The 16,102-nt window shown below is 57.1% G+C and overlaps 2 protein-coding genes across 3 annotated transcripts; one reads left to right on the forward strand and one right to left on the reverse strand.

Moving 5' to 3' along the window:
* Window positions 1-1,612: 1,612 nt before the first annotated feature.
* SNX33 (sorting nexin 33) lies at window positions 1,613-6,603 on the reverse strand. The gene is made up of 2 exons (XM_040077760.2): window positions 4,407-6,603; window positions 1,613-2,488 (listed from the first exon to the last, which is right to left on the reverse strand). Exons 1-2 carry the CDS (start codon window positions 5,845-5,847, stop codon window positions 2,235-2,237), a joined length of 1,695 nt encoding a protein of 564 aa, XP_039933694.1. The 5' UTR covers window positions 5,848-6,603; the 3' UTR covers window positions 1,613-2,234.
* Window positions 6,604-7,027: 424 nt separating this feature from the next.
* On the forward strand, window positions 7,028-15,780 carry SNUPN (snurportin 1). 2 transcript variants are annotated; one of them, XM_040077806.2, is made up of 8 exons: window positions 7,028-7,179; window positions 7,305-7,461; window positions 8,301-8,405; window positions 8,504-8,600; window positions 9,462-9,559; window positions 9,850-9,927; window positions 11,009-11,089; window positions 14,743-15,780. In XM_040077806.2, exons 1-8 carry the CDS (start codon window positions 7,028-7,030, stop codon window positions 15,070-15,072), a joined length of 1,098 nt encoding a protein of 365 aa, XP_039933740.1. In that variant the 3' UTR covers window positions 15,073-15,780. The 2 variants fall into 2 exon arrangements, with proteins under 2 accessions (XP_039933740.1, XP_039933741.1); XM_040077807.2 differs by lacking the exons at window positions 7,028-7,179; window positions 7,305-7,461 and adding an exon at window positions 7,731-7,863.
* Window positions 15,781-16,102: the final 322 nt, after the last annotated feature.

The following is a 16,102-nucleotide window of genomic DNA, read 5'->3' on the forward strand; positions in this document are numbered from 1 at the left end:
ACAGGGTCCTTAGCCCATCCCTGTCCTCATGCCAGGACACCAGAGCAGAGGATGAACTGGGCACTGGGACATCTCCCCACTCCAGCTGCACACCCCATCTTCAGGACATCCCAGGGACAGAGCTGCCACGGGGCACCCCAGGCAGGGGATCCCCTTGCCCAGCCAGGTGCAGGGGAGCTGGGATGCTGGCTCAGCTCTGGAGGCTGCTTGCAGTGCCAGAGGCTGGCTGCCTGCCCGGGGATGGCGGTGGCAGGCTCAATCCCAGTGCCCATTGTGCTCCTGAGGGAGCAGGGCTGGGGGAAGGGACACGTTCTGGCCTCAACGTGGGGCCAAGGCCACCGTGGTGATCCAGAGCATGGCCAGCAGGGCTGGAGACACGTCACTCCTGCAGGATCAGCACAGGGTTAGACACCATTCCCACGGCTGCTGAGCTGGGATAGGGCTGGGATGAGGAGGGAATGGTGCCAAGGAAGGATGTGGCCAGGTTAGGATGGGCCTGGGGCAGGATGGGACCAGGCTGGGACAGGGCAAAGTAGAACATGGCCAGGGTAAGATGGAATTGCAGCAGGATGGGGTTGGGACAGGATGGGGCCAGAGTGGGATGGGACCGGGATGGGAGTGGAGTGGGATGTGCCGTGTAAGGATGCAGCGTGGGTAGGATGGGACTAGAGTGGAACAGGGCCAGGCTAGGATGGGGCTGTGGTAGAACGGGGATGGGATGGGATGGGATGGGATGGGATGGGATGGGATGGGATGGGATGGGATGGGATGGGATGGGATTGGGGTGGGATTGGGGTGGGATTGGGATGGGATGGGATGGGATGGGATTGGGGTGGGATGGGATTGGGGTGGGATGGGATGGGATGGGATGGGATGGGATTGGGGTGGGATTGGGGTGGGATGGGGTTGGGGTGGGATGGGGGTGGGATGGGATGGGGTGGGATGGTACCAGAATGTGCTGGGAACGGGGCAGGATGGGGCCAAGGCAGGATGCAGTGAGGGTGGGACTGGTGTGGGATGGACCCAGGGTGGGATGGGGCCACGCTGAAGGGGCCTGCCCTGGCCGTGGGATGCAGGAGGAAGCACGTCCTGCCCGGATGGAGGCTGCGTGCCGGGCTGTACCTCGGAGTGCTCATCCCTGCAGGCTGGGGCCGGGGTGGGCTCTGGGAGGATGGAGCGCAGCCCGCAGCATTCCCAGCGTCGCTGTTAGTTTAACAATACCCCGCTGGCCTGCATGCCGGGGCTAATTTTATCCCTGGAGCCAGGCCAAGATGGCCCTAACTTTCCTCGCTGTGATTTATCCCAGCCATTTCCCTTCAAAAACAAGGCCCCTGTGCCAGCCCTGCTGTCTCCCAGGCAGCGGCACACTGTCCCAGCCAGGGCAGAGAGGGGCAGGATTTGCCCCTTGGTGGGTTGTTCAGAGGGCAGGAGGGTGGTTGCTGTGGGAACCCCCCCGGGGGTCATTCCCCCGCAGCACAGGGATGTTCAAAGCTGGCTGGAAGCCAGGGGATGCTCAGGCAGAGCCTTCCCCGGGATCCTCGAGCGGCTCTGTTTTCCACAGAATCTCTGGGAAGGAGGTGGGTATTTTTTCTACCAACGATTTTATTGAAAAGGCTGTGGGGCTACTTTTTTTTTTTCCCTTTTTTTTCCTTTTTTCTCTCTTTTCCCAGTCAGCAGCCACACTGGAAAAAGAGATTTCTCTCCGCCTCTGTGCATCTAGTTAAAAATTGATTGGTAAAAATGCTGCAGAAAAATGGAAAATATTGAAAATATCTTGTGACAAACAAACAAACAAAAAAAATCTATTCCAAATAAAGATCTCTTTTCTTCTCTTTTTTTTGTTTTGTTTTTTTTTTTTCTATCAGAAAAGCTTTTAGTGTGCAAAATGTCGACCACTTGGATTTCTTCTCCCAGCGGGCTGGGATGCACCCAGGAGAGTGGGTTTTTTTCAGAAAGCTAAAAATCACTGGGCAGAGACCCCAGCACCGTTACCTCCTCGTCTGTCCCTCTCGTGACCCCCCCACGCTCCTGCCAGACCCGTGGCAGGGTGGGAGGTCCCCAGGGAAAGGAAGAGGTGGCACGGCCAGCCCGCGGGCGAGCCCTTCCCTGCCAGCCCGGGAAGGGGGAAGAAAGCCCGAAGTCATTTGGTCACTAGCGCGATGAGCTCCCGTCCATCCTCAGCCCGTCGCGGACAGACGAGGCGCGGGGGGCCGCGGGCAGGGCGGGAGGAGGCGTTAGAGGTTGTCGTACATGCGCAGCGTCTTCTCCAGCTGCTGGCTGACGCGCTGGTAGAAGACGATCTGCTGCCTCAGGTAGGACTGCATCATCCTCTTGAAGTCGGCCACGCGCCGCTCGTGGAAGTGGTTCATCTCGGCCTGCAGGGCGAAGCCCACCACGCGGCAGCGCTTGCGGATCCCGTCCGCCTCCTCCTGGTCCATCCTGCCCTCGTCGCTCATCCGCTGGCTCTCCTTCACCTTGGCGAAGGCGCCTGGCGAGGCAGGGAGCGGCGTCAGAGGATGCGCGCGGCGCTCGGGGCCCCTGCCCCCGGCAGCCCCGCTTGATCCCACTGCTCCCCGTGCCGGGGCACCGGCCTGGCCCCAGAGCAGAGGCACAGACCTGCCCCACGTCTGCCTGCATCTCCCCCTGCCCATCAAACCCCTCCCTCTCCTCCAGGCAGGCAAAGACCAGGAGCATTTTCCCTCTGGACTCTGGCATCCCCAGCTCTTTTTCCATGCCATGCCATGCCATGCCATGCCATGCCATGCCATGCCATGCCATGCCATGCCATCCCATCCCATCCCATCCCATCCCATCCCTGTGCAGTAAGCCTCATACATAGCTGGTTTGGGGGGTCTGGGCTCCTGCAGTGCTGTGACTCAAGGCTCAGGGTGCAAAGCTGACGTGGGGCAGTGTTAGCACAGTCAAGCACCCCAGCCAAGCCTGCCCTCCAAATATTCCATGCCATTCCATGAATGGGAGTCAGGAGCAGCCCTGAGAGACCCCAGCCCAGGACGCAGTGAACCAGGACGTGGCAAGGGCAGGTGGTGCTGTCTGGAGCTCGGCTGGGAAAGCATCTCCCACTCCCAGAGGCAGCTGATGCTCTGACACCAGTTTTTCCCTCTCCTTCCATGTTTTTTTACAGCTCGGTTTCGAAAGAATCCTGCCTGGCTCCAGCCCTGCATTCCTCCCCCTCATTAGCACAGAGGCTAAAAAACTAAAAACAGGATCTGGCCCGCACTGGGCTTTTTTTTCCCCTCTCCCTGCCCCTTGCCGGGAGCACCAGGCCCTGGGTTACAGCGCTCCCGCTGCGCCAGCCCTGCTCCCAGAAGGGAGGAGGAGGAGAAGGAAGGAGCAAAGTTTGGAGGCCAAATCCTGCCTTCCGCTCTGCCCACGCGGCCTCGCTTCCGGACGGGATCCAGCCCCTCTCCCTGGGTAAACAACACTCAGAGGAAAGGCAAGGAAGCTGCCCGGGCAGGACTGAAACCTTCCCAGCCTCCCCCAGGGATGTGGAGGGATGCACAGACATCCCTGCACGCTAGGACACAGACAGCCCTGGCACCACCCCAGGGAAAACCTGTCCTCCAAACTCTGGGGACACCAGTGTGGGTGTCCCCTCCCTGCTGCGGGCAGCTGGGCGGAGAGGAGTGCGTGGACTTCGGCCCCACACCCACACCAGTGGCTGCCTGGGTGCAAAAGGACACCGAGCCCTCCCTCCCTGCCCCAGGGAGAGAACAGCAGACATTTCTCCCCGCCTCTGATCCCACCAAATCCAGGGAACCAGGAAGAATGGGAGGTGGGGAGCTCTGATGCCCTGGGGGTGCTAACCCCCTCCTGCTGGGCTCACAGGTGCAGGGACATGCTCCTGGAAAGTGCGACCCTGGTTGTCCCCTGAGGTTCAGTGTGTTCTCCATCCCACTGCCCTCTTGCACAGCCCCCTTGGCCCCTCCAACCATGTCCAGCCATGTCCCAGCCCTGGGGGAGCAAGCTCCAGCATCCACCACTGGCCTTGGCAGGGACGGAGGATGAGGAAGGACAAGTGGCAGTGGCTGGGGACGCACAAGAGGTGCAGGTCACCTCAGACCTAATGGCAGCAGTGCTGGCCCCTGCTCATGGTCTGGAGGAAGTGACATCCGTGCTGACCCCCCCAGCCAGTGCTTTGGTAGCACCAGCAGCAGTTACAGAGTCCACGGCACCACTGGGGCAGACTCTGGACCCAACAGCCCCAGCAGACTCTCCCAAGTTGGGGTGACTGGAGGGGAGCACGCTGCCTCCCTAAGAGCCATAGGCAGTGGTTCCCAGCCCCATTCCCATCCTCATCCCCCAACAGAGGACTTCCTCATGGCATCCCCATCCCACTTGCCACACCGTTCCCACTCACATTCCTGGGGAGAAGAATGCCTCCTTACCTTTCTGCAGGTGGATGATGTCTGGGAAGTTGGAGAGGAGCCCTTGGTACAAGGAGAGAGTGTCCAGCATGAGGAACAGGTCGTTCTTGGGCTGCTCAGCGAACATCTCCCCCACAGTCTCGTAGGTCTTCCCCGTGTGGGAGATGGCGTTGTTGAGGGCATCCAAGCTGTAGGGAGGGTCCATGTGGAAAGAGTGGCTGATGGCTTGGAAGGCATTGCCCAGCTTCTGGAACTCCTTCCGGAATCCCCCCACGTGCTTGCGCACCAGCTCCGACGCCACGTTGGTCAGCTGCAGGACGCTGTCGTCCATCTTCTTGCTGAAGGCCTTGAAGGCATCCACGCGGTCCTCCACATCCTGCAGGTCCTGGTGCTCCGTGGGAATCTGGATGGTGAGGAGGAAGCTGGCGCCCACCATCTCGTCCTTCTCCGCCCGGCGTTTGCCCAGCTTCCACTGCTTCTCGTCGCGGCAGCAGAGGAAGTGCTGGAAGCCCTCGTACTGGGAGAGGACAGGGTGGCTGGTCATGTGGTCCATCCAGAGGATCAGCCGCCGCTTGCGCTTCTCGATGAAGTCCTCCTCGAAGCGGCCGGTGGCCTGCTTCTCGGGCAGGTGGGGCACCGAGATCACCGTGAACTTGTGCAGCAGGCGGTTGTAGAGCCAGTCGAAGTGCTTGTACCGCCGGTACACGGGCGAGTTGATGTTGCTGGGGGTCAGCTTGTAGGAGATGTAGCTCTTGATGCCCTTGAACTTGGTTTGCTTGGTGGGATCCTCCACGGAGCAGATGAACGGGTGGGGGTTGGCCCTCCACTGCGGGCCTCTGGAGCCCATCTCGATGCAGTAGGTCTCGGCGATCTTGGACATCAGGGGCACGTCGCCCAGGATGAAGGCTTCCACCCCGGAGCGGACGAAGCAGGAGAAGCGGTTGAGGTTTCTCCCCACCACGCTGCCCCTCTTGGAGGAGCTCATGCTGTCCTGCCTCTCCAGCGCCGGCTTGGGCCGGTACCCGGCGTGCTGGTGGTGGCCGTAGGCCGCCGGGTACTGCAGGCTGGGCGAGGGGTGCCCGTTGGTGCCCGGCGCGCTCCGGGGCTCCTCCACCACCGTGCACGCATCGTCCCAGTCATCCCAATCGTCATCATCGTCATCCTCAAAACTGCCCTGGTAGGAGATGCCGGGGCTGGGGGATGCCGAGTACAAGGAGGAATCGTGCCCGGGGGAGCCGACCGGGCTGCTGGAATAGTCCGTGTAGTTGGAGCCCGACCGGGAGCGGAGGATCTCGACGTAGGAAGCAGGGAAGAGGCCGGTCTCTCCGCGGCTGTTTTGGCCCTGCAACCACCCGTCCAGGGAGTTCTCGCTGAAGATGACGAGCTCCTCGTTCTCCTGGATGCTGATCTCCTCTTTGTTTTCGCTCTGGAAGTTGTAAAGCGCTCTGGCTTTCAACGCCATGGCCGGTCCCGGCTCGGGAAGACGCGGGGGGAGCCGGTGGAACGCAATTCCCCGGCCAAAACACCCCCCCCCCACCCCCGGCAACACAGCGCGGCTCCGGGATCACCACCACGCGCCCTGGGAAATGGCTTGGCCGCTTTCCCAGGAAAACAATAACAATAATAATAATTAAAAAAAAAAAAAAAAAAAAAAGTGGAGAAGAAATCCCTTACGAGGTGACGCCAATGTCCCTATGTCCAAGTGACCCCCCCCGAGCCCGGCGCCCCGGTTAAAAAGAACATTCCCCGTTTAAAAACGGCATTCCCTGGATAAAAACAAGATTCCCAGTCAAGCGAGCGGCGTTCCCCTGGCTCCTCCGGGACGTGAATCCCGGTCGGCCCAAGAGCCGGGCTCTGCCATGTCCGCGCAGGGTTTATCCCTCCGGGAGGCTGATCCCGAGGTTTCAGTCTCCGGGAGGAAAACCCCTGCCTGCCAACGAGGAAATAAATCCAAAGCGATTTTTCTCGGGGCTCCTGTGGATAAAACACCCTAAATTTCCCGCCGGCGGGCTCTGGGAGAGCGCCGGGAACGACCCCAAACCCTGCCCAACCTCCCGGTGATCCCGGGATTTTGCAATTCCTTTCCGGGCCGACTTTCCCGACGGTTGGTGGGCTTTGGCTTTTCCCTGAAATCCGTAAATCTCACGCAGGACGGAGGCGGCGCCGGTGGCGGTGCCCGTGTCGGTGTCGGGGCCGGTCCCGGTGCCGTCGCCGCTGGATGTGACGGGGCAGCGCCGGGGCCGGTCCGCCGCAGCTGCCGGCGCCGCTCCCGTCGCCGAAGGGGCGGCGGAGCCGGCCGCCAGCCTCCCGTGACGCAGGGCAGCGCCGCGCTCCCCGCTCCGCCGCCCGGTGCGCGGCGGGGAGCGGCTCGGCCCGGCCGGCCGCACGCTGCCCTCTGCAGGCGGCCGGCCCCGAGGGCACGAATCCCCGCCCGCGGGGACCCGCGGCCGCTCCCTCGCCCCCCGCCGGGATGTCCCCCCTCGCCCGTGCCCGGTGCCGGCCCGCGGCGCCCCGTCCCGGCGGGGGGAAACTGAGGCGCGGGACGAGCGGGCCGCGGGAGGGCGCGGGGCCTCCGCGCCACGCGGTGGCGCTGCGGGCCGGGCGGCGGCGCGGGCGGAAGCGCGGCGGGCCGCGGGGTTGCCATGGAGGAGCTGAGCGCGGCGCTGGCGGCGGGCGTGGGGCTGGCGGGGCCCTGCAGCCCGGCCGCGCCGCACCCCCGGCTGGCCGCCTACAAACCCCGCGGAGGCCCCGGGCAGGCCGAGCGCCGGCAGCGCCTCCTCCGCATCCAGAGAGAGTGAGCGCCGCCGGGATGGGAGCGCGGGGCGCGCCAGGCCGGCCCGGAGCTCCCTGAGGGGAGCGGCCCGCGCTGGCCGTGCCGTGCGTGAGCCGCAACCCCCCGCGCTGTTTCCTCCACCCCAGGAGGCGGCTGGACTACGTGAACCATGCCAGGAGGCTGGCGGAGGACGACTGGGCAGGGGTGGAGAGCGAGGACGAGGACAGAGAGGGGGAGGATGCGGAGGAAGAGGCGATGGACGTGGATGCTGGCAAAAAGCTGCCCAAGCGCTACGCCAATCAGGTGAGGAGCCGTCCGCGTCCCCGTGGCGAGGTGTGGTTGTGGAGCAGGGATGTGGGGTGCTTTGAGGCCCCGGTGATGGCCATTGGGGGGCTGAGAGGAGTGTGTCCTGCCCGGCTTGGTGCTCACAGGGAAACTGTGATTAGCTCACCTCCGAAACATGCTGAGTTCAAATGGAAAACACGTGGAGATGGGATGTGCTTTAGAATCACTTAGGTTGGAAAAGACCTCCAAGGCACTGATTCCACCCATTAACTCTGCATCACCGTGTTTCCCGCTTTAGGAGGTTTCAGCTCAGCCAGCAGCATGAGTACCCTGTTAGGCAGTATTCAGCTAAAGATTTCTGTCCTTCCCTGTGTTTGGAAAAGAAAGGAGAGCAAACTCAGCTGGATTTTATCAGCCTGGGTGCTGTATCAGTCCTAGATAACACATAGCCACCTAGACAACCTCTGAAGAGGTCAACTTGTCCAGGCTCTTTACTGCTAACATTTTGAAATCTCTAAGCCCTGCTATGTTTTTAAAAATAGAATTCTGGAGTGGGGATGTAGGTGTGGGGTGCCCAGTCAAGGGCTATGAGCTCTGCTGAGGGGCTGTAGCTCAGTCGGCAGCTGGGAAGCAAGAGAAAGACTCAGGGAAGAGTGTGTTAGGCAGGTTGGACTTCATTAGAGAGGAGGGAAAGGAGCCCTTTTGGAGGTGACAAGCAGTGCCAGCTGCCTCTAAAGCACCCAGTGCAGCTGTCAAAGCAAAGTCAAAACCTCCTTGCTTTACCCTTGAGCTGTTTGTTGTTCCATAACTTCAGCAGAGTTGTTGCTGACTGGTTCTTCTCCCTGGACTCTCCGTAGCTGATGCTGTCAGAGTGGCTGGTGGATGTCCCCTCAGATCTGGAGCAGGAGTGGGTTGTGGTGGTGTGTCCCGTCGGGAAAAGGGCTCTTGTCGTGGCCTCCAGGGTAAGTGGGCTTCCACCAGCTGCTAAAGGACATGTACCCGTTCACACACAACATAAAACTGGCTTGACTGGGCTTTTTCTCTCCTTTTTTCCTCACAGGGCACAACAGCAGCTTACACCAAGAGTGGCTTCTGTGTCAACAGGTTCCCATCCCTGCTGCCCGGGGGAAACCGGCACAACTCAACCAGTGACAAAGGTACAGGTGTGAGGCGGCGTTTGGGATAGAGAGAGGGAACCGCCTGGGAGTCTGTGTGTGCTGACAGGCCCAGTGCTGTTCCTCCAGCTCCCCCAGGTCCCACAGCTATGCCCCTTTTTTGTGCTGGGGGTGGTCAGCTTCAGGCCTGTTTCTGTATTTCTGGAGATAACTAGATGGGAACAAGATCAGATGCCTTTGTCCTAGATAAGCAAATAGAATCCCCAGATGGTTTGGGTTGGAAGAGACCTTAAAGCTCCTCTTGTTCCACTGCCCTGCCAAGGACAGGGAACCTTCCTCTAAACCAGGTTGCTGCAAACCCTTTCCAGCCTGGCCTTGGACACTTCCAGGAACGGGGCAGCCCCAGCTGCTCTGGGCAACCTGTGCCAGGGACTCAGCACGTTCACAGGAAAGAATTTCCTCCTAACGTCTAATCTGAAATTGTCCTTTTCCAGTTTAAAATCATTGCCCCATGTCCTGCCACATTTTTTAATAAGCTTCCTGTCTGACTGACACTCTTAAACCCTGAAATCCTCTTTCTCCTCTAACAGAGACTTTTGTATGGTGTCATCTTCCTTAATACCTCTTGGAATTCATTTTTTTTTTGCCCTAAGAAGAGAGGCTTATTGTCTGGCAAATGCCATTTTCTGAAACATGCCCTTGCTTGTTGTGCCTCTGCCTGGCCCCTTTGCAGCCTCGTGGGACTCCTCCAGCTCCAGGCTTTCTGTGGTTGCAGTTTCTGTTAGCAGAAGGGGATCCCTCTGCAGTCTCACATCAGGGCAGGATTAATGTCGGAGAGCTGGGACCTGGTATTTGCCAGCTGGTTTGGAGCAGGGCTTGACCTCCCCGTGTTTGTGTGCGCAGTGTACAGCATCCTGGACTGCATCTACAACGAGGCCAAGCAGACCTACTACATCCTGGATGTGATGTGCTGGAGAGGACACCCCGTTTATGACTGCCAGGTACCGAGTGAGTCCCTGCCCTCCCTGGCGTTCCCTGAGCTGCTTTGCTCCAGCACTGCTGAGCTCACTCTGCAAAAGGCAGATATCTCTCCTAAGCACCTGTACAGCTTTAGGGCTGCTGGATAACTGTGTACATGTTTTGGGGGGGAGCAGCAGGGTTTGGGGCGCTGTTTCTGCAGATGAAGTTGAGTCTGTAAATCTCCCAGGTGAGCGCAGAGGAACAAAGACGCTCGGCAGACGCTGTCAGGTGATGTGTGGTGAATGGTCACTAACTCTGCCTCCTTTCACAGACTGACTTCAGATTCTTCTGGCTGTCCTCAAAAATCCAAGAGGAGGCAGGTCTGGGAGAGAAAAGCAGGATTAATCCGGTAAGTCCTTTTGTACTGAGGAGGAGGCTGGGGGGGTAAGCTCTCCTGTTCAGCAGGCTTCAGCAGTTTCTTTCACAAGTGAAAGCATTTTCCTTTTTTTCTTTTCCCCTCACACATCAGGCTTCAAAGTGTAGATCTGATGAAACGGGATGCCGTGTCGGGATGTAAATAGAACCCACTGCATATTGTAAATGAGTTCAGTGGGGTTCTTCCCCCCCCATCCAAAGTGCTGAGGGAGATCATCACACTGCAGGGTATCAGCTAACTTCCATGCTGTTTTTAGCTTTCCCTTTTAATGGAAGGGAAAACCAGTGTGGTTTCTTGAGCACTGTTGGTTGGCAGCCTGACTACAATGGGGTTTATTCTTGCACTCTTGTGGGTTTGTAAAGCTTTAAGCCTTCCCTCTGTTTAGACTGATCACTGAAGTTGTCGAGGTGAATGCTGGCCTGCCACCCGGAGTCCCTGCTGAGCCAGGGGGTAAAAGGTCCTCCTTTGAAGACTTACACGTGGGGGTCAGACCTAGAGCCCACAGCAGCTTGGGACGCGATTTTTGGGCACAGACATGCGAGATTTGTCTGCTCAGACACAGCTAAGCAGAGCAGCTCCTGTGAGCTGAGCATCTCAGTGATAAATGGGGCTGACTGCAGTGAGGGTGTCTGTGTTCAGAGAACATCCTGTCCTGACTCCCAACAGGAATATCCAGAAGATAACCACCTAATGAAGGGGGGGTCATTTCAGCTTTCATTTCCTGGGTGGAAAGATTGGCTGGGCTGAGCCAGCAGCCTGGAGCAGACATCTGTCTGCTTTGCATCCTGCCCGGAGGTTGTCATTTTCTATTTTGGTTAGAGGAGCATTTCTGGGTCAGGTCTCCTGAAGAGTCCTTCCTGCAGTCTTAGGTGCTTGGGAAAAAAAAGGTATGAGGAGCATGCGAGAGCTGTTCCTCACCCTTTCCCTCTTATGCCGGATCCTGCACTGTAGGGATCTTTTCTCCTTAGCTGCCTGCACACCAGTGCTGCATTCAGCAACTTGTTCTCCTGTACACCAGAGAATAGCCTCTTCTAACCCTCTCTTACTCTTTCAGTACAAATTTGTGGGCCTGCAGAACTTCCCCTGCTCCTCGGACAGCCTGTGTGAGCTGCTGGCTACAGACTTTCCCTTTGAGGTGAGAACACTCAGGTGGGGCGTGGACCCCAGCCTTAGCAGCAGCTCTGCCAGTGCTGGGAGGGAGGTGCATCCCCTCTCCTTGGGAATTTGCTTTCCTGAGGCTGCAGAAAGCTTGCCAGTTGCTGTTTCCTGTGTGTGGGATGGATGCCTTTATGCCCACGTTTGATCTGTTACCTCGTCACCAGCCTCATTCAACTACACAAACAAGCGAGAGTTAATCCATGGCACTCCCTGTGTTTGCTGCAGTTGGCTGTGTCTGAAAGAGCCTTTGGGGATGAGAGGACACTCAGGCTGTCTCCAGAAGCAGCACAGCTCAGGTTCACACAGCAGTGTGATGGACAGCTGACTTTTTCAGGGCCAAAACTGGTACTGACACCGCCCACCTGGGCTTGTGTGCATCTCCTTGGTGTTGGTGCTTTCAGCAAAGCACCTGGCTGTTCTGTGGGGAGGAAGGAGAAGGGTGGTGGTGAGGTCCCAATGGTTCCTGGGGTGTTTGGGTGTTCATGATGGGTGCCTGAGGGGTACTGGAGCTGGGGGCAGTTGGCTGTGACAGAAGTAACTGAGCAGGACACCCGTGTTTGCTTCATCAGCTTTAAAAGTAGAATCACAGAATATTGAGTGGAAAGGGACCTGCTAGCAGCATCAAAGTGCAACTCTGGCCCTGCACAGGACAGCTCCAAGAACCCCACCCTGGGCCTGAGAGTGTTGTCCAAAGGTTCCCTGAGCTCTGCCAAGCTTGGGGCTAATGGCTGCTGCTCTGGGGAGCCTGTTCCAGTGCCTGACCACCTGTGGGGGAAGAACCTTCTCCTGATGTCCACTCTAAACTTCCCCTGGCACAGCTGTTGTGCTGTTCTGACCTTTGGGGAAGGCAAATCCATGTGCCACGCAGCTCAGTTCCGTGTGGTTGTGAGCGGGGAGTTGCAGGTCCATGTGGAATCAGCTCTGGCTGCTTTTGCCTGCCCTGCCTGACTTGTCACTGCAAGGGAAGGGGATGGAGGAGGCAGTGGCATTCTGACCCAGTGACAGTGACAACATCTGTGAGCCAGAAGCTCCTCCAGTGGCTGCAGCTGTTCCTGGGGTTCCCAGTCTCAGCCCTATGTGAGGAGCAGCCTCCACAGAGATGTCTTGTCCCACAAAGCCAAAAGCCACGTTGATGTGACAGTGTCTCTCGTGCTCTCCCATCCTGAGTCAGCCATTAAAACTGGTGTAGGTTTAAGTTAAGGGCACTAACTTTCTGCTTGTGAAAGCCAGGACAGTCATCAGAGCAAATTGGAAAGTCCCAACCCCTTGCTGGTCTTGCCAGACCCTGCTCTGAACATGGACTGAAGGGGCTTCCCAGCTTTCTTACAGTTGGCTTGCTCAATAATAAATGCTCCAAGTGCCTCTGTGGACGCAGTCATTCCTGGCTTTCCTGAGTAAAGTCTTCATTCCTTCCTGAAGCATCTGCTCCCTTGAGGAAAGGCTGAGGAGCATTTGCCCGCTGCAGTCAGGGCAGCAAACTTCTGGGCTACAGAGGCCATTGCAAAACTCTGGAGCAGGAGATGGAGCTGAACAGACTCCAGCTGTGTAATCCAGCTGTGATTTGCCCTCCCAGGCCCTCTGCTGTACCAAGGTGTGACCCCAAGAATCAAAATGTGGGGTATGTTGGTTCAAAGCAGCCCCAACACTGCAGGAACTGTGGTGCTTTTTCCCGGAAGAAGGGAGCTGTGGGTCTCTGCACTGTGCCACAAGAGGGAGCCCAAAAATCCCCAAAACCACCTTCTACCACGGGCACCGAGCAGAATGAACTTTGCAGGAGGCAAAATACATCCTGGCTATGGGTGAAGGTGTAACAGAGGTGCATCTTTTGATCCTGGCAGGGATCCTGTGTGTGTGGTGGCCACAGAGGAGGTCAGTGCTTTCAGATCTGGGTCTTCAGGGTTAATCTGTAACCTCAGAGCCAGGGCCTGATCCACTCTATTCAGTGGACTCTTATTCCCTGGAATTCAGTAGACTTTGGATCAGTTGACTGGCTCTGCATTTCAAGTGGTTTTTGGAGTGGATCTTAAGAGCCACTGTCCTTCTCACAGATCTGAGTAAAACCGTGCTTTCCACGAAGGCAGGGGAGCCAAATCCTCTGAGAAACCCTTGATGTTTAGGAATGGGAGGACTGTTAAGTGCCTAAAATCTGGAAAGCATGGCTGTGGAATGCTAAGTCCTGCCAGGCCAGTCTCTCCTCAGGTTCGGTCATTTAGGGACAGTGTCAGTCCTTGTTCTGATGTGACCACTGTCACTGTGGTGACTCAGGGTAGGGACCCGGCCAACAAATTCAATAAGTGGGAAGGAATATAGGAGTCACTTCCATCAGGGAATGAAGAACATGACCTAACCCCACCAGGCTGAACTCCTGTGAATTCTCTAGCTCGGGGAAGGTATTTGGAGTGGTCTGGAAGGCCTTTCCAGGCTCTGATCCTTACTGAAACATTCCTGTGGGTGCTGGAGAATCCCCGTTGCTCATCGTGTGTCACGCACCCATAGGAATGGGCTGGATATGCTGGAGTGCTGCAGAATCTGATTCTTCCCGGGAGGCAGGGTGGAAGAGCTTTTCCCTTTATATATCCAGAGGGGTTGCACAAGCTCGTCATGATGTTTACTGTTCTGGTTTTATGTTGTTGTAGCACAGAAATCCCCCTTTTTCTGGGATTATTTTGCAAGATGTTAACAGTGACTGAAAATTATGGACAGAATAGTGCCAGAAGCTTTACCCTCTCTGCCAGAGCTTAGTATCTGTGGAGCAGGAATGGATATATGCTGCTTTGTGCTCAGCCAGTGTTCCTGTTCTGGGGGCTGTAGGGTCAGGGAGGGGCCTGGGAGCAGTTCATCCCGAGGTGGGCTCTTGTTCTCCTCTCTTCTGCCCACTCAGCCACTCTTCCTCCTAGCCAAATGGCCTTTTAAGAGCTCGTGAAGCTGAGCTAAGAGGAGCACCACCTCCAGCATTAGTCAGCCTGACAGCAGGATCCAACCTCGCAGAGCACACCCCTGGGAAGCGTGGGAAGAGGGGGGATGAGAATCCCTGAGCGCGGTGGGGAAGTGGGGAAAACGTCAGCCAGCTGCAGCACTGCAGAGTGTGGAAATAGTAGCACAAGAGTTAGGGCCCGGCCCAAACCTTTAAAGTCCTGAGTGCCCTGAACTGTCACTGATTGCTGGGAGAAGTTCTCTCCTGGGAAACATTAAGAATTTTTTTGGCAGAAGCCAGCTGAAAGAGCTGTTAGGAATCGGGGCTCCTTGGCGTCACACGCTCGGGCTAATTACTTTCCAAATGTATTATTTAAAATAACCCTAATCCAGTAAAGTGGGCTGCCTCATTCAGAAACTGGCTTTTCTGCAGAATGGGATGAAAGCATCCAGAGGACATTGCTCTGTGCCGACACCAGGCTGGACTCATTTGCCTTTGACAATTTAAAGCCATCTGGGAGTCGCCGATCTTTTCAGGGCAGGAGCTCTGCAGGTTTCTCCTTTCCCTTCCGCTATTTATTGCGCTGCTTGAGGAAAAATGATCCAGCTGGTGGTTTTGGCCTGCAAACAGAGAGCAGAGCCGCTGTCTGGTGCCTGGTCATTCACCTGCAGGAGCCTCAGCTCTGCCCTTTCATTCATTCTCTCTCCTGCCCACAGGTCGACGGGCTGCTCTTCTACCACAAGCAAACGCATTACACCCCGGGCAGCACCCCGCTGGTGGGCTGGCTCCGGCCCTACATGGTCCCCGAGATCCTGGGGCTCACCGTGCCCGCCACCGTGCTCACGGCCAAGCCGGACTACGCCGGGCGGCAGCTCCAGCAGATCATCGAGAGCAAGAGGAGTAAGAAGCTGGCGGTGGAAAAGGGCCACCCCAGCGGAGAGGCGGCCGCGAGGAACGGACACTACGAGCTGGAACACTTGTCCACCCCGCAGCCAGAAAAGTCTCCAGAGGGCCGGGATGGAGCAGTGAGCCAGATGGAGAGTTAAGCTGCTGGGACAGGCCAGCTGGGCTGGGAGCAGGGAAAAGGCTCCCTGCTTCTCACTGTGCCTCCTGCTGCCGAGAGGGGCAGAGGAATGATGATAGGATGGCTTTGTTTAAAGGGCATGACAGTGGAATATCTTGCCCCAGGTGCTGCTGGATTTTTTTTTTTTTATTATTATTATTTTAATTTGTTGTTGTTATTACATACTTTTTGCCAGGACCTCTGTGAGGCCTTAACAGGATTGTCTGGTTCTTCACTAAAGCAGTCGTGTTGGGAAATGATCTGTCCCCATAGCTCAGGGATACAGTTCAGCTCCTGACCCTGCTTCTGTCAGAGCCTTGGCAAAACTCCAGCATAGGAACAGTGCTTGGACCTCTGAGGTGCAGCGACTGCTGGTGACCCTTGCAGCAGCCCCACCTTCCTAGCCCTGGAAATCGGGGCTTCTCAGCCTTTGATCCAGCTGTTTTCTGAGGCCTTTTCAATCAGCGTTGTTACTAACAAAAAGTTTGCAGTGAGCTGCCGTAAATCCAAAGGCTGGACTTTCCACACCCACACGTTCTTGGGAAAATCTAAATTTCCTTACGTTGCAGCAGGGCCTGCCTCGGAACAGGGCTTTGCACGGCAGAAGCCTCTCTCTCCTTGAGGCTTTTCTCAGTGGGGGGAGGAAGGAATAGCTCTGAAAAACGCTACCATTGATGGTGCCAAATAAAAGGTTTCTCAGAAAGACAAATTCTTGAGCGTCTTCCTGCTACCTAAGGGCGGATGCGTGCTGTGCCTTCCAAATAGGGATTGAAAAATCGGTTCCAGTGCTGACTGGAGCAGAGGAAACACTTGTGTGGGTTTAATTCTCTGCACATCGAGGTACTTCAGTCTCTTGTCCTGTCTTTTTCATCCCAGCCCAATCCCCCTTTTTAAGCACTGGCTGCTCCCCCTCCCTGGTTTTAGGGAGATGAAATGATTGTTCTCGCTGTCCCCAGGATGGTTTCCAGAGGGGGATGAAGAGGAGGGAGATGGAACACCAAACTCAAGGCAGC

Source organism: Hirundo rustica, chromosome 13 (assembly GCF_015227805.2).
Source record: "Hirundo rustica isolate bHirRus1 chromosome 13, bHirRus1.pri.v3, whole genome shotgun sequence".
NCBI lineage: Eukaryota > Metazoa > Chordata > Aves > Passeriformes > Hirundinidae > Hirundo > Hirundo rustica.